The sequence below is a fragment of the Brassica napus genome, chromosome C4, assembly GCF_020379485.1.
Source record: "Brassica napus cultivar Da-Ae chromosome C4, Da-Ae, whole genome shotgun sequence".
NCBI lineage: Eukaryota > Viridiplantae > Streptophyta > Magnoliopsida > Brassicales > Brassicaceae > Brassica > Brassica napus.
Window position 1 is genome coordinate 52,775,609 of NC_063447.1, and position 26,505 is coordinate 52,802,113.

Below are 26,505 nucleotides of genomic sequence, written 5' to 3' on the forward strand. Positions count from 1 at the left end.
ACAAAAGTTGTAGTACAATGTATTGACAAACAAATTGAAATATATAATAAGAGACGCTCGAAACCATTGACCCACCATGCATTATGAAAAACCACCGAACCGTAACACTTTTTGAATAAATTACATACAAAAGACCAATTCATAATCACTTTCTTAATTATACTAATCAACTCAGATTTGAAGATAAGCATTGTCACACTCTTTCTTCGGCTATAAGTTCAACTCTCTCTCTCTTCATATCTTTCTACTTTAATTATCTTCTTCCTTTCTTCAGCAAAACTTTTTATTTTTTTTTTCTGGTTGAAGTTTTTGTTTTATTGCTTTAGCAAGAAGCGAGACTGGCCTTATCTGTACCTTTCTCTTTGCCATTAAAAGCCCTCCATTTTTTCTTCCATAGATTCTTATTTTTTCTGATTTTCTGTTTGAGATTTTCTTGAATTCGCTATTAATTTTTCGTAATTTACATATTCTTGTAGTTTTGATTCTTACACACGCTTATGTTTTTTCCTTGCAGAGAAACTCGTCCATGGAATCTCCAGCAAACAAATCCTCCACCGTGAAGAAGGTAGAATTTCCGCCTCGTCGGGGAAGAGTGAAGAGAGAGATCTTCGGCGTTTTGGCCAGCTCCATCGTTTCCGCCGCCGTGAGGGCCGGTGGAGTGTTCGGGAAGAACGCTGAAGGTGACGGTGGTGTCTCTTCTTCCTCCACCGCCACCCCTCCGAGCGGATACACCTCCGACCAGAACAGCGAAACCACTTAAAGCAAGAAAACATATAAAGATATATTTACGAAGGTGCCACTGGTTTATTTAACCACCATGGCATGACACTACTATGCGGTTCTGTTCGTTTTTTGAAAACAGAACACTACTTTCTCCAGATCCGGTTCGGTTTAATTTGTTTTGTGGTTTGTTTTAATTTGGTGTGGTACTCCCGGTTTAACTTGGGTTTTTGGTGGGTTAAACTGGGTATACGTTTATGGGTGTGGTTAATTTGCTTTGTTAAACAAAAATATCTCCCGAATCTGTTGTTTCTACGTGTTTTTTTAAGTGGAGTAATGATGTCCTCTGGGAGATATTTTTGTTTTGTTTGTTTTTGGTTTGTTTTGGTTTGATCACCTTGTATTATTTGCTTTTTTTAATCTCTAAATGCAATGTATAATTAAGCGTGTTTTGTATTATTTTGCTTTTTAAACTTAAAATAAAATAGTATAAACATGATGTATTGAATTATTGATGTTCAGAAGAAATAAATCCATGCTAGTAAAACTTACTTCAAAAGTAAAGATCGTCATGAAAAACAAAACTTATGTTTAGTAAATCTGTCTTTTTGTTTTTCTTAGTTTTTATTTGTTTAATTTTGTTGGTGAGTGCTAGTGATGGGACCTAGTTTAATAAGTTAGGCTAAAAGTACGATTGCCAAGCCAGCCACCTTCACTTTTTCTCTATTCTATTAGTATCTTTCGTTTTCTCAGTATGAATATGCTTCTGAAATTGAAAAGAACACAAGACAGACTTTAATACAAGATAGCCTGTTAAGGATTAGCTAAATCATAATTCTTTCTTTCTTTTCTAATAACTCAAATTCGTCTCAGTATGTAGGCCTGAGACTTATTATCCGAAATCCAGATTCGATCCGAGATCCGCTCCGAAAATAGGATATCCGGAGTGTCCGGATCCGAATCTGGATAGTAAAATCTTGGATCCGTCCAAACCGAATTCGGATCCGGATATCTTAATTTTTAGGTCCGGATATCCGGATCCGTAATTTTAAAACACATGAATAAATCTTATAGTATTATATTTTAGTTTTTACAATATTATAGACATATATAAATATATTTATAAATCTTGTATAAATATATAATTTATGTATTATATTAAAAAATTAATATTTTTTTTTAAAAAAAATATTATTTTTAATTATTTTTACGGATCCAGATCCAGTTCCGGATATCCGCTGGTAATAGAATATCGAGACGGATATCTAAAATCCGAATATTCAGAAACCACGATTCCAGATATTAAATCTACGGATCCGAATCCGTCCCACACCTATCAGTATGTATGTGTTGCTATTTAATTATTAGTATACTAATGTGCATCAAAATATGTTATGAAAATAACACTTGGACACAAAACATATGATCAATATGTAGACATACCCCAATGCCCAAAAAAACACAATTATCATCTCTCTGAGTGATTATGTTGAAAAACTCAACATAGTTTTTTTTTGGTAAACTAAAATATGATCAAACATTTGCAATATGTAGATAATTAAAAGACTCATATCAAATAAATTTAGCTGTTGAAACGTAAGGAAAATCACAACAAAAGTTAGTTGTTGAATAAACCCACTTTATATGAAAAAGAACTAAAATTTGGAGGATGAGAACAAATGTGAGTATATATTAAGGCATATTCCAAGTTCCTTATGATATTCAGAAGAGAAATAAGAACATCAACTTAAAGAAAAAGGTGCTATTAAAATATATGATTTATTAGTGTTTCCAGTTAATAAACCAAGCTGAACCGAATTCGGAAAAATAATATATGCAAACCGAACCGAAATTTAACTTCTTTTTAAGAAAATAATCTCTTAAAATATTTTTCCTCAAAAAGAAAATATTGACTTCAACGGCAAACATGTGATAAGGGTAAGAGAAGCAAAAATGTGGTCGTCAAGCTTCTTAGCTTCTCCCAAACTTACTCTATTGCCATCATCTTCTTCTTCTTCTTCTTCCCCTGCACATCCAAAGATCCAAACTCTCCTCTGCTTTACTCAAAATCCTTCGTCCACTGTTGGGATCAATGTCAGCAAGAGACACTTAAACATCTCGATTCTCACGCTCTTGTTCAATGGTGGGTTCTTGCTGGATAAGGCAAAGTCCATCTCAGAATCAGGAGATCATCTTCAAAGATACACTGATTCAAAGGATGGCTTCACTCTTCTCGTACCCTCTTCTTGGATTAAGGTAATTCAAATTACATATTCCAAAAATGCTGATAAGTGATAACACACTTGTGGCTCATGAACGAATGTTCTGTTCAAAGGTGGAGAAAGCAGGAGCCAATGTTCTGTTTGAAGAACCAGAGAAACGAAGCAACAACATAGGAGTTGTGGTCAGTCCTGTCCGTATAAAGAGTCTTCAAGACTTTGGCTCTCCTCAGTTTGTAGCTGATAAACTCATCAATGCAGAAAAGCGAAAGGTAATTAAAATAAATTAAAAAGATCGCAATAGAAGCTTTTTGTGACTTGCTTTGTTTTGGTGTTGTAATCAGGAAAGCACAAAGGAAGCAGAAGTTGTATCAGTAGGAGAAAGGTCAGGACAAGGACACGTGTATGAGTTTGAATACAAAATTGATAGCACGAGAGGAGGTATCAAAAGGGTTTTCTCGGCTGCTTTTGTGAGCTCTAAGAAGCTTTATCTATTGAACGTTGTTCATTCAGACAATCCAGAGAATCCATTGGATTATAGTACGAGGTTGTTGCTGGAACAAGTTCTTCACTCCTTTGATGCTTTACTTCTCACATAACCACCTTTCTTGTAAAGCCCATTCGCTGTTTATGGGCTTATTTTTTGGATGATTGGCTTATGTTTCAATCTATTAAACCCAACAAGTTGGAATTTCATTGCGTTGGCTCACTTATCGTTCTTTGTCGGATAGAACATTTTTCTCCACTTGTATTGATTTGTTTGTCTTATTTTTAGGCTCCGAATCGTGGGACGATATTAAGGTGCGGTACGGTCAACTGCGGTTCATGCAGTTTATGGGATAATTGTAGTTTTGATAAAAAATGTAGGGCAATTTTGATTAAAAAGTAGTACGGTTTTGACTAAAAAGTAGTGTGGTTTTAATTAAAAAATAGTGTGATTTTTATAGAGATGATATTATATAATAATTAGATTAATACAATTAGTAATTAAATTTATCTTTTATTGATAATTTCATAATTTTTCTGTATTTTTGTAATTTAAAATTTATTGAAATAAAAAAAAAAATCATTTATATATCTTTTATTTCCTTTTACAAATTTAGCTACTAAATTTTATTTTTTAAAATAAAAAATTTATATAAATAAATTTTGAATAAAGTTTAAAATAAAAAATAATACTACGCAACAAGAAGACTATTAATTATTTTGATTTTTTTTCATATAACATACTTCCAATATATCCCTTATTTGTGCTTTTTTTGTCTTCTTCTTATTTATGTCATATTTATTCATGTATTAAGTGACCAAGTCAAGTTCAAAATATTTATTTTTATTTATGTCTCTTGCATTATTATTTATGAAAAATTAAATCTACTAACTTTACAATTACGTGTTAGTTTCCAAAGTTTAATTACCATAATAGTTACTTTTATATAAGGGTAGTTACTAAGTTCTTGTGTTACAAAAAAAAATTACAGGTTTTTAAATTATTAAAAGAAATAAACGCAACAAAACGATATAAAACGAACAATTTTTTTTTCTTGAACGTAAGTGCGTATTTGTCAAATACGCTACACAATAGGTGTTAGTGCGGTTTTGATCAAATGTCAACTAACCAAGAGGTAATTTTAACATTTGCGTTTTTGCTTCCGGCTTCCAAAAAGACACATGTGCTCGTGTCAGGAGTGCAATGATTGAATTTTGGTGGAGCAGTGGAAGCAAAGGAAGAAAATAGCGTGGGTGGCATTGGAAAGACTTTGTAAATCTAAGGAGCTCGGGGGCTTGGGATTTAAGGATTTGGAGAAGTTCAATCAATCCTTACTAGCCAAGCAAGCGGCTAGAGTTTTGAACAATCCAGATTCTCTTTTGTCCCAAATGCTGAAGCAACGATACTTCAAAAACAATTCTTTTCTTAAATGTGGTTTGGGTTCTCGGCCATCATTTGCTTGGAGGAGTATTTTATATGGATGTGAACTATTACAGCAGGGGCTGATGTCCAGAATTGGTAATGGGGCTGATACTAAGGTATGGTGGGATCGCTGGATTTTGGATGATGTCCCACGAGTTCCAGAGTATAGACAAGGATCTGTGATTGATCTCACTCTGAAAGTGGAGGATTTGATAGAGCAGCGGTCTGGTGTTTGGAATAGAGCTCGGGTCTCTGATGCTTTTGCTCCAAAGGACGCTGAGAGTAGTCTTGGTCTTCCATAGAAGTGCTCTCATTCCACTTTGAAGTGGGGTTCTTAGCGGAATATAAGAATCTGTCTCTTAATTTTTAACTAAAAAAGCTAAGAACCGGTTTTTAAATATCTTATTTAAGAACCGCTTCTTAGTTTTTTTAGTTAAAAATTAAGAGATGAGTTCTTATATTCCGCTAAGAACCCCACCTTGAGAAACCCTCATTAAACATGCTCTAATACTATACGTTATAATGACCTGTATAGGCCATTTACTCATTTTGTGTTAAAAAAAAAAGACCAGACAATACTATTCAAGAAAATACTCCACAAGATTGGTAACTAATTCATTGTAAATTTGAACAAAGATTTAAAAAAAAAAAAAAAAATTGTAACAAAGAATGTGTGGAGAAGAGTAATCAGTGTTGTAGAGGATGGATTCGACCATCCCACAGGGCCCGAGGAATAGGAAGGCCTGGCCCGAGTTAGAAAGAGCGACGGCTCGATCTGTCGGCTCGAGAGTCAGGTCTCTCGGCTTGACTCTTGAGTACTTCTAGCTGACCATCGTCGACTGAAGAGCGTTCGGCTCAGCGGTTGCTCGAACACCTACGGGCCTCTCGGCCCAGCAAAGGAGGCCCACCAAGATGGCGTAAAATTAGGTCAAGAGCGAAGCATCGGGACGTCTATATAAGGGAAAGAAGAGGCAACGAGAAAGGAGAGGAAAAGACTGACCAAGACTTGACGGCTAGATTAGGGTTTTTCACCTTTACTTCGTCTCGCCGTTAATTATACTTCTCCGGTAGCTTGTCGAGCCACCGGTTTCCTTTCTGTCGCACTCTCCTCTTATTTCCTTGTAACCGATCGAACGTTTTCTCTCCGACCATCAATAAGACGTCTTTGTTTAAGCCCACATCTTATTTATTACCGTTTCACGATCAAACAGTTGGCGCCCACCGTGGGGCCCCTCTAGCAAAGTAACGTCAGAACGATGGTCGTTAGCAATGATAGTTCAGGCGAGGAGCGCGAAGCTCTCGAGGCAACGCCTACACCTACACCAGCAACTCCACTTCCCCATCCCGCAACCATGGAAACTATCCTGGCGCGCCTAGCCCTACAAGAAGCGGCACAGAAGGCGGCAGTTGACCAAATCACGGCGATAGCAAAGATCCTCGCTCCCCTCGCTGCAAACGCCGAAGCGTCAACAGCGCAGTATCGTCGACACCTGTTCGCCACAGAACGAACCACCGACTTGGCGCCTACGCAGGATAACGATAACCAAAGTCACGGTAACGACACCGGTGCGCACACCGCAAGCGAACTAGCCGCGTTAAAACAGTCGGTCCTCGATATCAATTCTAAGATCCACCAGGTGACGACGTCCGCCCCCCAGATCGAGCATGTACTCGCGGATTCTCTTCGTACACCCTTCACGCGAAAAGTTACCGGCGTACGGCTACAGAAGATGGACAAACTCCGTCTTCCAACCTTCAAAGGCCTCTCCGACCCTTCCACCCACGTCACATCTTTCAACATAGCGATGCGACGCGCAAACCTGACCGACGAAGACAAAGACGCCGGCTTTTGCCAACTCTTCGTCGAAACCCTAGAAGGCCCGGCCCTTACTTGGTTCACCGGCCTCAGAGAGAACTCCGTGGACTGTTTCCACGACCTCTCAACGGCCTTCCTTAAGAACTATATCATGTTCACCAACCAGGAAGCAACAGTGTCAGATTTGTGGAACCTCACTCACGCCAGCGACCAAAGTCTCCGCGACTTCATGGAAAAATTCAAAGCTATTGTCTCGAAGATCGATATCCCCGACCATATCGCCGTCGAATCTTTGATGAACACCTTGCACGTCGATTCCACATTCCGCCAGGATCTTTACCGATACCCGACCAAATCTGTCTCCGACGCCATCGCTCGCTCGCACAACTTTATCCGCATGGAAGAAGACACCAGAGCAAAGTTCGCAAAAGAAGCAGCGGCCAGGCAGCGAGCCCCCCGAACGAACGATACCCGCTCCGAGCCTCGCCAGCATTCCTCCGGTGGAAATATCACTCAGAAGCGAGGCTACGTAAGTTCGGTCGATGATGAGGAGTCTCCAAAATCAGCAGCCATCACGCGAGAGAAAGGCTGGAATCACTGGGATCGAGACCCCGCCTCGAAGCAATCAAAGTCGACCGAACCAACGAGTTCAAACTCCGAGGAGCCAAGGAAATGGTGCCTCTACCACAAAAGGGATTCCCACGATACAAAAGAATGCAAAGTCCTCATCGGGCAATTCTTCGACGGGATCACTAACGGGACGATTCAAATGCCCACTTCTCCAACGACACCGAAAAACACCAAAAGTTGGAGTAAGAACAAGGAGAAGAAGGCACAGAAGTCTCAACAGAACACGGCCCCGAGCGAGGAAAGAGCAAGCCCTGAGCGCACTCCTGTCAACAACGTTGGCCCCGCCAACGATTCGTCAGAAGACGAACATCCGCGTCGCCGGCGACGAGTGGAAGTCATACTCTCTCGCCCTTGCGACTCCTCTGACGACGACTCCTCGATAATGCAACCAGATGTACGCGACAAACTGAACAGCACGGTCGAGCAGTCTCTCACTCCCCCGACAGCAGACAAAGACCTGCGCACCTTACTGAAGCGAAAGAGTGCTACGAACGAGCACGTAGGAAGCGCCAATCTCGGCGCGACCATCTCCAAATCCAGCGCCAGGAGTATAGGTCAAAACGGCGACCTTCGCGACCAGCTCAATTCAAAGGCCAACGACCTGCGAATCCAACTCAACCGTTCGAAAGGATCCGATCTGCGACGACGTCTCGAATCAAAAAAGAAAAAGCCCGCAGAAACTCCTCAGTTCGAGAACACAACCGATGATTTAAGGAAGCAACTCGAGTCAATGCGAGCTGCCCACACCCCGCGCATTAGCGTCATAATGGGAGGATCACCTCCTTGCGGCGACTCAGTTCGAGCTGTCAAAGACTACAAGCGACAAGCCACCGCCTCCAAGAAGTGGCCACCTCCGGTCGAAAATGATCACCAGATCACTTTTTCGGCACTAGATACCAAGGGTGTCCACATGCCGCACAACGATCCTCTCCTCGTCGACCTCGACATCGGAGAATGCCTAGTCGCGAAAGTCCTTATCGATACCGGCAGCTCAGTCGATCTCATCTTCCGCGACACACTCGACAAAATGGGAGTCGATTTAAGGGATATGAAGCCTTCTTCTCGTACGCTCACTGGCTTCAACGGAGCCTCGGAGCAAATGATCGGAACAATTCGTCTTCCAGTATACGCAGGTGGTATAACCCGTACCGTCAAGTTCTCCGTCATCCGAGCCAAAGCACCATATAATGCCATCCTCGGAACACCATGGTTGCATTCCATGAAAGCCGTTCCCTCGACGTACCATCAATGCATCAAGTTTCCCGGCAAAGACGGTAAAACACAGACGATTCGGGGAGATCAACAAGCCGCGAGAGAACTGCTAATTGCAACTGTAAAGATGCAGCAACAGACTTCCCTCGTCAACTCCGTCGGCAAACTACTTCACAAGATATACCCCCAGAAGGAAGAAGTTCGCGAAGTCGCAATTGACGAATCCGACCCAACGAAAATCATCCGAGTGGGCGTCTACCTATCCGACGACATATGTTCAAGGATCATCTCTTTCATCAAAGATAACGCTTCAACATTCGCCTGGAAGACCTCCGACATGAGGGGGATCGACCCCGCAGTTACCTCCCATGAACTGCATGTCGACCCGACGTTCAAACCCATCCGACAGAAGCGACGGAAACTCGGTCCAGAAAGATCTAAGGCAGTGAACGACGAAGTCGACAGGCTCCTCGACGCGGGTTTTATTACCGAAGTTCGATACCCCGAATGGTTAGCCAACCCGGTCGTCGTCAAAAAGAAAAACGGCAAATGGCGCATATGCGTCGACTTCACGGACCTCAACAAAGCATGCCCAAAGGATAGTTACCCGCTCCCTCACATCGATCGTCTCGTCGAATCAACCGCCGGTAACGAACTCCTAACCTTCATGGACGCTTTCTCGGGATACAACCAGATCCTGATGCATCCCGATGATCGCGAGAAGACGGCATTCATCACCGACAGAGGAACTTATTGCTACAAAGTGATGCCCTTCGGGCTAAAAAACGCCGGCGCGACTTATCAGCGACTCGTTAACCAAATGTTTGCTGATCAGCTTGGTAACACCATGGAAGTGTACATCGACGATATGCTAGTCAAATCGCTCAAGGCCGACGACCACCTAAATAACTTGCGCGAGTGCTTCAAAATCTTGAACGACTATGGGATGAAGCTCAACCCGGCCAAATGTACCTTCGGTGTCACCTCCGGGGAATTCCTCGGCTACATCGTCACTCAGCGAGGAATAGAAGCCAACCCCAAGCAGATCTCGGCGATTCTCGACCTTCCAAGCCCGAAAAACAGCCGCGAAGTGCAGCGACTAACGGGACGCATAGCAGCTCTCAACAGGTTCATCTCGCGATCGACCGACAAGTGTCTTCCCTTCTACGAGCTGCTAAGAGGGAACAAGAGGTTCGTCTGGGACGAAAAATGCGAAGAGGCGTTCAATCAACTCAAGCATTATCTTACGACCCCACCAGTGCTATCGAAGCCAGAAGCCGGCGACACACTATCTCTCTACATCGCCGTCACATCCTCCGCCGTCAGCAGCGTATTGATTCGAGAAGATAGGGGAGAACAGAAACCAATCTTTTACACAAGTAAAAGAATGACAGAGCCTGAAACGAGATATCCAACACTCGAAAAGATGGCCCTAGCCGTCGTCACCTCGGCGAGAAAATTGCGACCCTACTTCCAATCGCACACGATTGAAGTACTATCCAACCAACCACTCAGAACGGTGATGCAAAATACTAATCAATCGGGACGGCTGACCAAATGGGCGATGGAACTGAGCGAACATGACATAGTATACAAGAATCGCACAGCAGCAAAGTCACAAGTCCTTGCCGATTTCTTGATCGAGTTGACGCCAGAGCTGGAGCAAGACCTCATCTTACCAAGTGTAAACTGGATCCTCCACGTCGACGGTTCTTCAACGAGTAAAGGGTCAGGAGCAGGAGTGCAATTGCAATCGCCAACAGGGGAACTCATTCGGCAATCATTCAGTTTTGGTTTCGCGGCATCAAACAACGAAGCTGAGTACGAATCCCTCATCGCGGGGCTCCGTCTCGCAAAGGCGGTGAAAGCCAAAAGAATCAGCGCCTACTGCGACTCTCAACTCGTCGTAAGCCAATACCTCGGCGATTACGACGTCCGCAACGAAAGGATGGACGCCTACCTCAAACTAGTCCAGGATCTTACGCGAGACTTTGAGTTCTTCGAACTCACGAAGGTTCCTCGCGGAGAAAATGTTTGTGCCGACGCCCTCGCCGCTCTGGGAAGCAAGCTACACGACCAAGTCAAGAGGATAATCCCGATCCACAAAATCGAGAAACCAAGCATCGACACGAAGGCAGAACAGGCCGCGATTATAGCAGCAATCGACGACGCAATGGACATTGACGAAGTGGAATCTCGCTCGCCAGATGACCACCCAACAGATTGGCGCAAAGAACTCATCGATTACCTCGCGGAAGGTTTACTGCCCATCGGGAAATGGGACGCCCGGCGATTGAAACGACGCAGCGCACACTACGTCGTCATGGACGGGGAACTACACCGATGGACTGCAACAAAGGTACTACTCAAATGTATCGCCGGTGAAGAAACGAGACTCGTCATGGCCGAAACACACGAAGGAGCAGCAGGCAACCACTCGGGCGGGCGAGCTCTCGCATTAAAAGTTAAAAACCTCGGATTCTACTGGCCAACCATGAACGCCGACTGCGAGACATACGCGCGCAAATGCGATAAATGCCAGCGTCACGCCAAAACCATACACAGCCCAACGGAGTTTCTCCATACATTGACTGCTCCATACCCATTTATGCGATGGGGAATGGACATCATAGGTCCGATGCCGGCATCTCGACAAAAGAAGTTCATACTGGTCCTCACCGATTACTTCACCAAGTGGGTTGAAGCCGAAGCCTACGCCAACATAACCGACAAGGAGGTACAACGCTTCGTCTGGAAGAACATAATCTGCCGATACGGACTACCTTACGAGATAATCACGGACAACGGTTCGCAATTCATCTCGCATCATTTTAAGGGCTTCTGCGACAGATGGCGCATTCGACTCAACATGTCGACACCAAGAAACCCGCAAAGTAATGGTCAAGCCGAATCAACGAACAAGACCATCATAGACGGTCTGAAGAAACGACTCGACTTAAAGAAAGGTTGCTGGGCAGACGAATTAGATGGTGTCCTGTGGTCCCACAGAACCACTCCTCGCGGGGCGACGAAGACTACACCCTTCTCAATGGCATACGGCGTCGAGGCAATGGCTCCCGCAGAAGTGAATGTGACGAGTCTGCGCCGATCACGAATGCCACAGAACACCGAACTCAACCGCAACATGCTCCTCGACGCACTCGACGACATCGAGGAAAAGCGCGACCAAGCGTTACTCCGTATCCAGAATTACCAGCATCAAATCGAAAGCTATTACAACAAAAAGGTCAAGTCACGTCCTCTCGAAATGGGCAACCTTATCTTAAGAAAGGTCTTCGAAAACACTAAGGAGTGGAAAGCCGGCAAGCTCGGAGCCAATTGGGAAGGACCATACAAGATAGTCGAAGTCATCAAGCCAGGAGTATACCGCCTCGAGACTTCAACAGGCGAAGCAGTACCGAGAGCCTGGAACGCCAAACATCTCCGCCTCTTCCATCCTTAGTCAAAGCAAACACCAACCCGAGTAAATGCGCCCAAAAGGCCACTTTTACTCGCCAAAAAAAAAAAAAAAAAAAAAAAAAAAAAAACGAGTAAATGCGCCCAAAAGGCCACTTTTACTCGCCAAAAAAAAAAAAAAAAAAAAAAAAAAAAGAACTACGAATGGCTTGATTCCCGCAAAGGGATACGTAGGCAGCCCAAAGAAAAAGGGTCCAGCCGAAATAAAAAAAAAAACAAAATTCCTCCCCGAGGAATCGATCTCAGAAGCAGACGATCACTTAAGCGATGCCTACACGAGCACGCCCCGGCTCCTCGAACAAATGTATCGGCACTCGCATCCCACGTTGAATACGTCCCGATCAGACACATATTCACGGAAATCGACCGCGTTGCGACCAAAATCAACGCGGCCGAGACAATGACTCCAATTCATCCTATAATTGACTAAGTAAGGTCCGACCGACCAAACACTTGGAAATTACGTTAGGATCGACTGGGAACCGTCAAAGTCGAAAACTCTTGATTAACAATTAAAACTCAAAATGGCAAACGGTCGCGACTCAAAGAGATCGACCGAGACAAAGTCATAATGAGCTTAAAACTATAACAATTCGACATCTCGAGTCAGCATTTCACACCGAACGAACAGAATCATTTCAAATCTTGAGAAATCACGATTTTTGATAGACAAATCTAAGTTGAGAGATTCAGTTCGGTCACTAAAAGAGTTCGAGATGACAAGAAAATAACAAAATAAAAGCCTCGAAGGCGAAGGTTCGAAAAACTACAACATTGAGTCATCTATGACTCAAAAGAAAACAACAAACAAGGAAAACTAAGCTTCCCGATCACTCTCGCGATCATTAAGCGCGGAAAGCTCCGAAGCTCCGACGCTCGATCCTCGGGCAATCGGAAGGACTTGCACCGACACCTTGCCGGTGTCTTCTTCGCCTCCTCGAACAGTCAAAGGATTTTCGATACGAAGCGTCGTTTCCTCGCATCCTTCTCCAACCGGGCGAGTAAACGAGACATGAAGATTCGCCGCGGTCTCCGAGTCAATTAAGCCGGCGTTGGAACCAAACGGATCAAGGCCCGCCAGAATCCGGGCATCCACGAACTGAGACTCCAACGCAAGAGGAGAGAGTCTAAAGTCTCCCTCAGGGATCTCGCCAACCTTCAGCTGCTCGGCCTCTTGTTCGTACTTCCTCTCATACTCGACGAACATATCAATGGAGGCTTGCGGTATGTCGTTCCCGGCTCCCTTCAAGGCCTCGAGGCACTTCCTAGTCCCAAAGGCTTGGCTGTAGAGTAACCGAGCCTCGTCGTAAGGACCCCGACGCTCCTCTCGAGAACGAATCCTGGCAAAGCAACGATTAGCCTTGGCGGCCATTTCCGCCTCTACTCTCCCCCTTTCTCTCGTCACCTCCAAGATTCTGGAGTCTCTCAGACGTTTCATCTCTCGCTCGTGCGTGGCGGCGAGTGAAGCCCTCTCACTCTCGAGATCGGTGTTTTTCTGTTCAAGCTCGCGGACGGTTCGTCGAGACGAATCCAGCGCAGCTTTAAACTCGTCGCGTCGAGCAGCGGTGCGGGTCATCACCCCGTCGAGCCTCTGCAGATCAGCCCTCAACTCGTTCAGTTGACGAGCAGACACCTCTTCCTTCTCAGCGAACTCTTTTTTGGCCCGCTCGAGCTCCTCCAAGGCTCCTTTGAGGGCCGTGTCGTATTTATCAATCACGACATTCATCGTGCTATCACCCTGAACGCGCGACACAACAGAAATCGTGAGAAGTTAGGAGTCAAAGGATTCAGAAAAATCGTAAGAAGTTAGGACCAAGCCGTTTACCAGCAGTTTGACCCTTGCAGCTTCTTCGTATTCACCCCCGAAGATCAGGTCCTTCACAGCAGGAAGAGGTTTCGCCCTCCCTCTTAGTTGACGGAGAAACTCCCCACATTTCTCCGGAACATATACTAAGGGAGCCGGTCCCTCGTAGTGAAAGGCGACCTTGTCGGGAAAGTTGAATCCAGGAGCCCTCCTTAGAATAGCAGAGCCACCGGAAGAAGTGCCGATCTGGACGGCCCCTCCTCCGACGGGAATCGGAGTTCTCTCGCAAGGAAGCGTCGGGACAGGGGACTGCCTCTCATCGTCGCCTTCATTATTTCCTCTCCTTATCAGGAGTGGCGACCCCTCGCTATCCCCTTCGGAATCATCCGAGCAAGCGACATTAAGAGAAGTCTCGCGCTCCCCCCCTTCACTCACTCTTTCCTCGTTATTCCGTCCCTCCGAGGCTTCGACCTCAGAACCCCCTTCTTCGGGTTGGATTTCTTCTCCTCGAGCATCTTCTTCCTCTTGCTCGATTTGCTCGTTGGCGTTTTCCACCTGCTCATCGGCATCTCCCAACTGCTCGCCGGCGAACTTCTTCTTTGTCTTTTTGGGCTTGCTCTTCTTCCGGGGCTCAATAGAAGGAGGGGCCTCGCTCGTCCCCTCGGCGCCCCTCCCGGCTCTCGAACCATCGTCTCTTTTTCTTTTCTTGCCCTTCCCCGCAGTTCTGGCACCGGAAGGGAGAGCCTCGCCAGAACAAGGAACCGCTGCTGGGGGTCCTTCCCCGCTAGCCAGCCCCAGCTGGGCCGCTATTATTACGCTCAAGTCAGGGAGAGTGCCCATCTTCTTCGCCTCGGTAATTTGTTTTTGGATATCCCTCGGGAAGATGTCCAGTCGCTTAGCACGAATGGGAAGAACGGTCGGGAGGTCGGATCTCCACCTTCCTGAAAACATAAGGCAGAAGAGTCAGGACGTAAAAAAAAATTTTGCGACTAAAAGAGCACAGTCTAGAGGTGCGAGAGAACGTACTTCGAGCGATTCGATCTTTAAGCCCACAGATCCTTTCCACGGATATCTCAGACCAGCGATAGACTCGAAGCAGAGCGACGGCGCGAACACTCCTCAAGAAATCTTCGGGATAAGCTGGGGAGGTAGGATGGCCGACTGCATACAAAAAAAAAGGGGTTGGTCAGAATCGACAAATCGCTTACGGTTCGCAATAGAGTATTCTACCGCAAGAACGGTTCCAAAGAACTCGGTAATCGTCTTGGGGAGGCTCCTCGAAGGCCGAGCTGTCGGACTTAAGGAAGAAGTAGGAGCGCTGCCAATTCTGCGTCTTGTTCGGATGACCGGCACATATGTTGCAGTTTGGTCGCATCTTCACCGAGTAGGTGCCATCTTTCATATCGGTTATCGAGGTCATCTCCTCGAACGACCTAACGCTCATCGGCATGTCGATCTGCTCCGCCAAAACCGACAAAGTAACCGCTAGACGCAGCGAGCCATTCAGCAGCTGACTGATCGCGAGATCCCGACGTCTGGCGTATGCTGTGATCAGTCGCGGGATGGGGAACCAGCAACGAGTGTCCTCCTGAAAATAGGATTCGTACACCGTCTGGTACCCCATCGGAGGAGACCAGGGTCTCTGCGCTCCCGTGGGCACAAGGAAGGTCACGCCTACGGCACCCGCAGCCCGAAGAACCCTCTTCACGCTTCCAAGAGTCGACCTCGTCTCCTCTACGCCTTCCCAGTCCTGACCGGCCAAGAAGGCAGGACGCAATAAGTCGGGATGAAGTTGAGGAAGCTCCTCGAAAATTCCATCGGGGTAAAAAGTGGTCGGGAAGAACTCAACCTCAGAATCATCGCCATCCGAGAGACCAACCTCCGCAGGCCGAGCTCTCAGGGTGATCGAGTCAACGGGCATCGCCCCGCTCTGACCGTCTCTCGAACTTTCCACTGCATCCCTCGCAACGACGTTCTGACATCCTTCTCTCGCGAGTCTCGCAGCATCCGCAACCAGAAGTCGATGAGAGCGAGATAGATTTGCCGTGTCCATCATCGCCTCGCGATGAATCGCCTCCGAATCTACGACACGACTCCCGTCGGGATTCCTCGTCGGATTCGACGTCGCTGCGGCTGCCTTTCCTTTCGATTGTTCCGATAACCTCTGACCCGACGACATCGCAGAGCGAAACAGCGAAGAACGTTTCGAACAAATCTAACAACGCTTAGAGAGATAAGGGAAAGAGAGAGAAAGTACCTTTGGTCGCGGAAAAAAACTTGAAGGAATGGAAGGGGATCCGCGTATTTATAAGGAAAAGAGAGGGGAGAAACTCGAGGCGCCATCATTAGGTCTATTCGGGCCTAAACAGGCCTCGAAATCCGCCCTAAAAACCCAGCGGACCCTCGCGGCGTTTCAACTTCTCGATTCATCTAGAATTCGAGGTATCGTCATTAAAGCCTAAACGGGCCTTAATGGGCCTCGAAACTCTCCCAAATATCCAGCGAACCTTCGCGACGAACCCTTTTTACGACACGACGACCAAAAGGAGAGATAAAAGCCTCTGCTGCTCGCTTCCGAGAGGGCAACGTTGTGTGACTCGCCGACCGATCGTTCAAATCTTCCGACAGACCTCCTATTCTCTCAAACCTTCAAACCTTAGAATCCATCACGAGCTGGAAATCACCCGCTCACTGATGGACTAGGGGGGGACTTACTGTAGAGGATGGATTCGACCATCCCACAGGGCCCGAGGAATAGGAAGGCCTGGCCCGAGTTAGAAAGAGCGACGGCTCGATCTGTCGGCTCGAGAGTCAGGTCTCTCGGCTTGACTCTTGAGTACTTCTAGCTGACCATCGTCGACTGAAGAGCGTTCGGCTCAGCGGTTGCTCGAACACCTACGGGCCTCTCGGCCCAGCAAAGGAGGCCCACCAAGATGGCGTAAAATTAGGTCAAGAGCGAAGCATCGGGACGTCTATATAAGGGAAAGAAGAGGCAACGAGAAAGGAGAGGAAAAGACTGACCAAGACTTGACGGCTAGATTAGGGTTTTTCACCTTTACTTCGTCTCGCCGTTAATTATACTTCTCCGGTAGCTTGTCGAGCCACCGGTTTCCTTTCTGTCGCACTCTCCTCTTATTTCCTTGTAACCGATCGAACGTTTTCTCTCCGACCATCAATAAGACGTCTTTGTTTAAGCCCACATCTTATTTATTACCGTTTCACGATCAAACAAGTGTATTGGTATGGAATTTGAGATTTGAAAAGGATAAGTGCATTGACTCTTTAAGATTGGTAATTAACTTTCTTTGTGCGAAGAAAAGAAAGAAGAGCAGAAAAGTCAGCAATTCAGAATTAGAAAAGAAAGGTACGGACAGTCTGCCATAATGTGATCAGTCACTCGTCAAATCATGTTTTTTATTTGTTCGTTTGTAAATTTCTCTTTTTGTTTCTTGTCATACATTTCTGTAGCACATAATCTCTTTAGATCATAGACAAAAATCGATTACTAAATCCCCTTCTACAGCTGCCGAGACTAGAACATGTTAGCTCTATCTTTATGAAAGAAAATTTTACCATGTAACTATATATATTTATTTCTCTTTTTTTATGAAAACAAAATTCTAATATAATTATTTTTCAACGTCTATTCATATAAGAAGCTGCATCTGAGATCTGAGAAACATATGGTGGCAAAACTTGTAACTTAAAAAAAAACTTGTAACTTGGACTAAAACATTGTGCATGAATTTGACATTCTTTTTAAGATTACAGTTCATATGGTCCATCTTTGCAATTACTTCATCTATTGGTACGTCGCTGTTGTACGCTTACGAATCTTAATTAGTTTAATATTAGTATATATATTCGTACGTGTACGTCAATGAAATTAAATCTTGCATTGTGCAATGAAGTGTTTTCATAGAACTTTAGTTTGAAAATAGATGGGTGGGGACAAAAGAGAGGAAATGTCAAACAGCAAAAGAGCTGTTTGGTAATTTACCAACAGTTCATGATTTAATAAGAATGTTGACAGAACACTACACATTTATGTGTATGGATACAAATTATAAAATTTATTTCTGAAATGAAAACCTGAAAAAGAGACTGTTAAAAAGAAATGCAGAGGCAAATTGCAATTTGTCTGCATGCATGCATTTATAGTCTTGTCTCTTTGTTGGTCTGCTTTTTGCCAAAGGTTTTTCAAAGTCTCTTAGTTTGTTTTATCCTCTACATTCTACAAAGAAGGAAAAGAGAAAAAGATCTAAAAAGTATAGTGTACACATTTGCATCTAAATATTAGGTTAACTTAATTGAACTAAAGATATCGTTTAATTAGGTTTGTATCACATGGTCAATTAACTACATACAATGATCAGATCAAAACCTTGTGGTTGTTTTGAATGTTTGAAAAATTTGTTAATCTAAACTCGTATATATAATAACTGAGAGTTGTGTTTTTAAAATTAATTCGTCATGAAACTGGATTTTGTTGAGTAATCAGTCGAAATTTAGATACATAATATTATGTTTTCATTAGCAAAGCCGACCAATAAAATGAAATTTAAACCAAGTGGTTTTGGCCTAGTGGGAAAGGGCTCACAGCTGTGAGTACCGCCCTGGGTTCGATTTCCCTTGGCCACCCGGGGCGCCTTAAGTGGTAAGAAAACGCGGATCCTGCGGGCCTCGTAGTGATTAGTCCTTGGGTCTAGAAAGCCTTTGGGATCACACTACGGTTATCAAAAAAAAAAAAAAAAAAAATGAAATTTATTTATATGAGATAGATCATAGAAACATTTTCTACCAAAAAAGCATCCATTTTCTGGATCTAAGTTGTTAGGGTTAGCTATAGAGGTTTTTAGTTGACATGTTATTATTTGTAGATGAATCATTAATTGATCACTCTTTGATTTGGGGTGGTACCGGTTTTCTACTGTCTTCTTCGGTGCAAGTCGGTGGTGTGGTATTTTCCAACGGCTTCTTCCTTTCGAAGTAAGAGTTCTATCCAAACGCATGGAAGGTTTCCATAATTCTGAGGTGGTGTTATGCTAATCTGACGGGTGTTGATGCAATCGGTGGTGTTCATGGGCTGACATCGGTGGTGTTAGTTCTGCAATTTCTATTGAATTTGGGTTGTTTTCGCAGGTTTGTGTATGTTAAACCAATCAAATTGAATCAGGCTTTAGGCAAGCCAAATTATACCTAGTTAATACCATGGTTCTAAAGTGCGAGTTAAAGAAAAGGATTGGACAATGCTTCTTTGCTTATGATCTAGTTATTACTTTTAGTTGCTATTGATCTCTTTTTTCCTCTGGCTATTGTGTTTAAGGAGATCTTATTCGATTAGGAGTTTGGAATGATTCCATTTTTCTTATCAAATTTGAGTTATTAGATTTAGCATTTCTAAAAATCATATCAAATCAATAGCTATTAAATTAGTCACTTGTACAAAAAAATAAATGAAATTCCATCTTATTAAAAATTAGTATTTCATCAATAAAATCAATCAAATAAAATTTAATAGGATTTGGAAAATAATTTATAATTAAGATCAATTATTACCACTTCTTATGATGATATTTGAAAGAGCTTTTTTATTAAAAAAAACTCTTTAATTTTATTTTTACTTTCAGTATTAAAAATATATCAAAATTCTTTCATTTGGAAATCAAAGTTTAAACTTCTCAAGATCATCTTTTCAATTCTATTGAAAACAATTGACAACAATATTAAATATCATTTTAAATAATTTCTACAGATTGAAAACAAATTCTCAAAAACGTTCAAAGTTCTCTTGTAGTTGGATCCACAAGAATCTTTAGCTGTAATGAGATTCCAACTCCTCACCTTTTGATATTTTGAAGTTTTAGTAATTTTTTCTGCTTCCAAGATAAATTCTCATAAAACGAGCTACCATGTTGATGGATCATTACCCTATTAGAAAACAAACGGAACAAAATGAACTATAAATTTAATAGGAAGGTTATGATAATACATCCATTTGATTTTGAAATATTAATATGTCAGATTACTTAGAAAATAAGATATAAACCACTTAAAATTATCAGATTTTTAATCACTTTATTTATTAGTCATTATTAAATCATTCAGAGTATTTTAAAATTTAAAGGAAAATTTTCATTAAAAGTTAAGTAAATCATTCAGAGTATTTTAAAATTTAGAGGAAAATTTTCATTAAAAGTTTTTTAAGTCCCACAAAATTTAATGAAATTTTCTCAAGATCCTTACAAATTTCATCAAATCTAGAAACCACCAAAATAATTTAAACTCATAATCCAATTAGCCCTAGTTTTTTTTGTAACTGTTGTAATTTTTTCTTGTTTTCCGCAACTATTATCTTTATAATGTTCTCTCAAAAAAAAAAAAAAGATTGTTGATAAAATTGAACTTTTTTACCAAACAAATATCCTTTAGCCCGGAAAATGAAAATCCAGAATCAAGAATGTTGACAGTGAGCATAGACAGAGAGAGGTAGACAAGGCTTTAGAGCCTGCAGACAACTAGTAGGTGCGAGTGCTAATGCATGCAATCTTTTTGCATGCAGACGTTATAAAGTCAAAATGCTCAGGTTCTGGAGATTCTAAAAGGACAATTATATAGTTATGTGATATTTGAAGTCCGTTTGTATGTTATAATTTATAAGAAGTTGTAAACTTAATACATGTCAACGCATAAATAATATAGATGTGGAGTCAGTAACAGATAATTAAGTATACTCGTCATGTCTAAATAAACAATTAGTTTTTGCTAGGTTATAAATTATAATGTGCGTAGATCATGAGAACCATTTAATACATATATGGCCTGGCTACTGGCTACATAGAACGTGTATGCTTCATTTCACATGGTTGTACAGATTTACTTACTTGTCTGTCCATGTAAAGATTGGAGAAAGTTTACCCATTTTTTCTTTTAATATGATGAGTCAACGTCATTCTGTTGAGAGAAGTAAATTAATACAGCAATTATGACATAATCATTTAAGTTTCTCCTCGTTCTCCTTCCATCCTCTCTCTATAAACATGCGTATATATATATATATATTCATTCACAGATATACATATTTATCGATTCTAGGTCTTGATATGATTGATCACATTCTGTGGATCTTTATCGTTTATTATCTTTTATGGTAGTTTTTAAACTATACTTTTTCAAAAAGAAAAGTTTTATAACCTATGAAAATTATTTTATTATTTGTTTATGAAAACTCTCTTTTTTTTCTTGTACAGTTCTAATCTCTTCTTTTTTTATACAGTTCGAAGCTTTATATAGGAGAAAAACAATTACGACTGATTAGTTAATGTGTTTTCATGTTCGCACAGAGACGGATCAGTCAATGTCTTAATTGATTATACGAGGGAATAGTACCAGAGCCGTGCTTCAAGTGTATCCAAAAAGGCTTTCGCCTAGGGCCCCCAAAATATATAGTTTTTTTAGGGCCCCAAATTTCCAAAAATTATTAGTAGTATATTGGTTTAAGTTTGCCATTTATTATTCAATACAAGTTCAATTATCTACATTGCTTTTTAAAAAAATGAGTATTTTATTTTATTGTCAATTTTCCAAATTGAAAAAAGAAATATATGTTTTATATGTCAAACTCCTAAATAAAAAGGAAAAAGTGCAGTTATACTTAATATATTTGGTTCGTATATATTCCTAAGTATTCTACGTGCAATGTTGACATCAATCTTTCTCAAGCAAGCACACACGTCTTCTTTCTTGGTTCTCAATCCTGTGCTACAGGTGTCTCTTATATTATCATCAGTTTTGTTAAAGAAATTGCAGAAGCTATGGAGATTGAAAAGTTGTAAAAACAGATGTTAAAAAAATTGCAGAAGCTATGGAGATTGAAGCCACATTCCCAACACAGAAAAAGCGTGTCATCAAAAGGAAAAGGTTCTTTGATGAGGAACCAGAGTTAGTTGATGAGTATGTAGATCTATCTCCGGAAGAGAGCTTCAGAACTTCTTATTTCCTCCAAGTCATGGATCAAGCTCTTTATTCTCTTGAAACAAGGTTTGAGCAATTTCAGAAGTATGAACAAACATTTGGTTTTCTCTTTGATTTGGAGAAACTGAAATCAGCGAGTGAAGATAGTTTGATGGCATCTTGTACCAATCTTGAAGCAGCTTTAAAGCATGTAAATCATTCTGATGTTATTGGGGATGATTTGTGTTTTGAACTGATGGTTCTAAAAGAGGCATTGCCATAAGATTACAAGAGACCTCTTGAAGTTTTGAACTTCTTGAAAGGAAGGGAAGAGTGTTATCCAAACTCATGGATTGCTTATCAAATATTATTGACGATTCCATTTTCTGTCGCCACTGCTGAAAGAAGCTTTTCCAAGTTAAAGCTAATAAAGTCTTATCTTCGATCAACCATGTCACAAGAAAAGTTAAATGGTCTAGCAATTATATCGATCGAGAGAGAATTAGTTAGGAATCTAGATTATGATAATTTGATTAAAGAGTTTATTGAAAAAGAGGGAAGAAAAATTTTGTCTTAGTTTTTTAAAGTTATTGTCTTAATATTTTTTTTTCAAATATATATTGTACTATGATGAAAAAAAATTTATAAAAGGGCCCCATTTTTATATTCGCCTCAGGCCCCATTAAACCTTCGCACGGCTCTGAATAGTACATACTTTTAGCGTTTTTTTTTTTTGACAAAGGGCTTTACATATTTTTAACGTATTGAATGATCCATCTCGAGAATCCATGCACCTCATTGTTCCTCTCTGATTTTTGTTCTTGTTCTTTTCTGCCTCTCTCTCTTCTTATATTACTATATGTTAGAGCATCAGAGCATCGTATAAGTTTCTCTATCACGGTTCTTTAGGCATATATATTAATATTTTGACACACTAAATTAATCTAATTTAATTTTAATAGCTAAAATGTATTACACAAATAGAAAAACGACACATGTAGAATTGATTTCTTCCCATATGTGTAAAGTCTCTTTAAGAACATCCAATTCTCATCTTTGTCACACTCTCTTTCCAACTTTATTATATTTTATTATTGTTTGTGTTAAAGATTTTATCTACAAATCACCACTAATGGTGCCACGAGGAGAAATGGTGTACGTTTTTTAACAATAGTAAAATAATGATGTTTACTTTTATAATTATATTTAATTACTTTTAACAACTTACCTAGTAAATGATTTACACATGTAGAAATGTTTCTCGTTGCGTTTGGAGTACATACAGAAATGATCGTCTCTTACTATTTATTGTTCTCTCTTTTCGCTTTTTAATTTTTTTAATTGTTAGAAACTCCTAAAGGTACTATCACTAATGGTGCTCTTAAGACGTCCACCATAAGATATTCAACTAAGATGGATATTCATCAGGCCTGATATTCATAATTAGGCATAGGCTTTTGAATATTTGGTTCGGTTTCATTCTTTTAATTATTTATTTATATAAAATATAAGAATCATTCATGTATTTAATATAGATCACGTAATTTTAATAAAAATAATCAATTCGTTTAAACAAAATATCGAATAATTTTAGGTATTTCAAATAAAAATATTTGAGTAATTCAATTTTTTTGGGAAATATTCAGTTGAGTTTGATTATTTGATAATTTCAGTATAAACATAACTATTGTTATTATAAATCATATATTAGATATTTAATTAATTTATATATAGCTACTATTTTAAGTGTATAAATCGATTTTGAATATTTACTTGCTCATTCGGTTCTAGTTTCATATCATTTTTGAATATTTCATATATGGAAACATAAAAAAAATATTCAGCTATTTATGGTTATTTGGTTTGGTTCGATACCTTTTAATTCGGTTTAATTTTTCAGTTCAGAGTATATGCCTAGACCGATTTGTTGACAAAAAAAGACCTATTTATAATAGAGTGAATATATTGTTTTACATAATTTTTTTTACGGAAAGTTATCTAACGATTATTCTTTATTTGAAACCAATGATGTTCAATTATTTGCAAATCATTTCGATATAGAATTGTTCACAGTTATGTGCCATTAGATTATAGATGGCAGATCTTGCCGGTATAATATACTATTGTATTATTGTCTCTTTTTTTGTAAATGTATTATTATTTCTTGACATCATTAATATATTAGTATATTTAAAGTAAAAGCTCCCGACAGAAAAGAAAATTGAAAGTAAAAATTATTTGTTATCAAAAACGAAATATCCCCATATGTATATATATAAGTACTATATTCAAATTCACAAAGTACGTTTGTTATAATTTGGAGCATATGGAATGGGACAGTGTCAATGCAAAATGCATCATAACATAAGAAACAATATAGTACAGTGTTCTTTATTATGTTTATTTTTTGTCTAACCCTTTGCTCTCTTGCGTCCCTTTCCAATGCACTTTAAAATTAAATGAAGTTTTCCCATTTTCTTGCTAAACATATAATCTCATTTCGGGTATAAATACCCTTATCCATACACAAAGTACCAATAGTTGGAGAGGTATCATAACAATTAGAGAACATACACAAAGCAACAATATTTTGTTAAACAGAGAATGAGTCCAGTGGCTGCAACGAGGTGGTGCCCGACGCCGGAGCAACTGATGCTCTTGGAAGAGATGTACCGGAGCGGCATACGGACTCCTAATGCGGTGCAGATACAACAAATCACAGCTCACTTAGCTTTTTATGGACGTATCGAAGGCAAAAACGTCTTTTACTGGTTTCAGAACCATAAGGCGAGAGATAGACAGAAGCTGAGGAAGAAACTCGCTAAGCAACTTCACCAACAACAACATCATCTCCAACTCCAGCTCCAACAAATCCAGCCCAAACCAATATCGATGATGTCTCAACCACTTAGTAACATCATTGATCATCATAACCATTACCACCATCATTATAATCATCATCGTCCTTATGATCATATGTCTTTCGCTTGCTGCTCTCAGCCTTCTCCCATTTGTCTTTCTCATCAGGTGTGTAATATTCTTAATTGTCTACTCTTTTTTTTTGGGTAGATGTTTCGTTATACAATTTAATTGGATGCAAATGTTTCTGACCAGAATCAGCCTTGTGTATATGGAAATAAACAACTACCAATCTGAGCCTAACTCTGGTTTATTAACGTATATAGTTATAAACCGATAAATAAGCTCAAAGCTTTAGTATATCATATATTTTTGCTACTTAAATAGTTTACATAGAAAGCTGAAAATGAGAATGTAACAAGGTATTTTGTTTGCCCTAGTTTCTTACAAATGTTGAGTTTTTTTTGCAACAAATGATGCTAAGTTTTAGAATGCTTTCATGGAAAATATAGGGCATTGGAGTAGAAGCTCAAAGCAAAGTGGCGAGTGAACATTACTGCAACAAAAGTGGAGGTGACGAGATGTTGATGCAAAAACCAATCACGGGTCAGAACACTTCGTACGGCCGAGATTGGATGATGATGATGGATATGGGCCCACGACCATCATATCCCTCATCATCATCAGTGCCCGTTCCATATTGCAACATGATGATGAACAGTCCAAAGATACCACTAAAAACCCTCGAACTCTTCCCAATCTCATCCATCAATTCCAAACATGACAGTTCCAAACTTTAAAGAAAAGACAACAACAATAGAGATTCTGCAGGTGTTTCATTCATGTATGATGCGTCAATGGCTAATACGAGGACACGTGTATTTGGGGGTAAAGTAATAGCCGTTGGACAAATTTACATGACATCTTTCTCTCTCTCTTATGTCTCTATCTCAGCAGTATAATTAATGGGAAGTTTTAATAATTTATAGAAAGATGTCTTTTACAAGTTGCTTGATGGAGTTGGGACTTGAGAGCTTATGAGTTGTAAAATTGGGTATCTTGGTTTCTGCAATTGCATGCATGTGTAGGCTATTGTCTTTAGGACTAGACAATGAGAAAGTTCCCCTTTGTCTAATGTGTAACATCACTCTTTATTTTGATGTGGTCACCTTTCCTTTGATGTGGTCACCTTTCCTTTGATGTGTACCATGATTCTTCCCTTTTTGTTTTTATTTTACTTTCCCATGATAATAATAATTGAATAGTGATTACAAACTTTCTTGATTTTGATAAACTAATTGATGCCAAACTTCACATCATGTTAGAATACTTTCGTATATATATATCCGCCGTAAATGTAAACACATGTTTCGGTTTTATTATTAGATGATATTATTTTTTTCAAAAAGAGATAGTATTTGAAGGATCAAATAAGAAATATTTTAAAGAAAAACAAGAAAGGAAAATAGTCTAAGAAAAATTATGAAACATGATGAATATATATAATCCGATGAAACTCTAATGAATTGATAAATATGTGTATTTTATTGAATAAAAACAATTTAGTGATTATGTCCGATTATGTGTATAAAAGCAACTCCAGCGATTAAAATAGGCAAAAAACCCGGATCTGAAGAACCGAACCGGACCCGATCCGAAAAAGTAGTACCAAATCCGAACCGAAATTGATTAAATATCTGAACGGATTCAAAATTTTGGTATCTAAAGAACCGAAACCGAACCCGATTCGAACCGAAGTATTTCGGGTATCCGAATGTAACCAAAATAGATTTATATACCTAAATATATTACTTATTTTTAGCTTTAATATATATTAAAACATCCAAAATATATAAGATACTTTTAAGTTGTCTAAAATGCTTGAAAATATATAAAAATAGTCAAA

The 26,505-nt window shown here is 40.5% G+C and overlaps 3 protein-coding genes across 3 annotated transcripts; all 3 read left to right on the plus strand.

Moving 5' to 3' along the window:
* The first annotated feature begins 244 nt into the window (after positions 1 to 244).
* On the plus strand, positions 245 to 1,179 carry LOC125585314. The gene has a single exon (XM_048754120.1). The coding sequence runs from the start codon at positions 527 to 529 to the stop codon at positions 758 to 760; it is 234 nt and encodes a 77-aa protein (XP_048610077.1). The 5' UTR covers positions 245 to 526; the 3' UTR covers positions 761 to 1,179.
* Positions 1,180 to 2,591: 1,412 nt separating this feature from the next.
* LOC111213938 (psbP domain-containing protein 2, chloroplastic) lies at positions 2,592 to 3,635 on the plus strand. The gene is made up of 3 exons (XM_022715783.2): positions 2,592 to 2,976; positions 3,056 to 3,211; positions 3,284 to 3,635. The coding sequence occupies exons 1-3, from the start codon at positions 2,674 to 2,676 to the stop codon at positions 3,536 to 3,538; spliced, it is 714 nt and encodes a 237-aa protein (XP_022571504.1). The 5' UTR covers positions 2,592 to 2,673; the 3' UTR covers positions 3,539 to 3,635.
* A 20,016-nt stretch (positions 3,636 to 23,651) lies between these two features.
* LOC106450020 (WUSCHEL-related homeobox 3-like) lies at positions 23,652 to 26,214 on the plus strand. Its single transcript, XM_013891672.3, has 2 exons — positions 23,652 to 24,767; positions 25,112 to 26,214. The coding sequence occupies exons 1-2, from the start codon at positions 24,345 to 24,347 to the stop codon at positions 25,397 to 25,399; spliced, it is 711 nt and encodes a 236-aa protein (XP_013747126.2). The 5' UTR covers positions 23,652 to 24,344; the 3' UTR covers positions 25,400 to 26,214.
* Positions 26,215 to 26,505: the final 291 nt, after the last annotated feature.

Bases quoted from the DNA above. Each gene is read 5' to 3' on its own strand.
- LOC125585314 (XM_048754120.1), top strand. From the start codon at position 527: ATGGAATCTCCAGCAAACAAATCCTCCACCGTGAAGAAGGTAGAATTT.
- LOC106450020 (XM_013891672.3), top strand. From the start codon at position 24,345: ATGAGTCCAGTGGCTGCAACGAGGTGGTGCCCGACGCCGGAGCAACTG. The intron at 24,768-25,111 runs GTGTGTAATATT...TGGAAAATATAG, and splicing joins CCATTTGTCTTTCTCATCAG to GGCATTGGAGTAGAAGCTCA.
- LOC111213938 (XM_022715783.2), top strand. From the start codon at position 2,674: ATGTGGTCGTCAAGCTTCTTAGCTTCTCCCAAACTTACTCTATTGCCA. The intron at 2,977-3,055 runs GTAATTCAAATT...TTCTGTTCAAAG, and splicing joins TACCCTCTTCTTGGATTAAG to GTGGAGAAAGCAGGAGCCAA. The intron at 3,212-3,283 runs GTAATTAAAATA...TGTTGTAATCAG, and splicing joins TCAATGCAGAAAAGCGAAAG to GAAAGCACAAAGGAAGCAGA.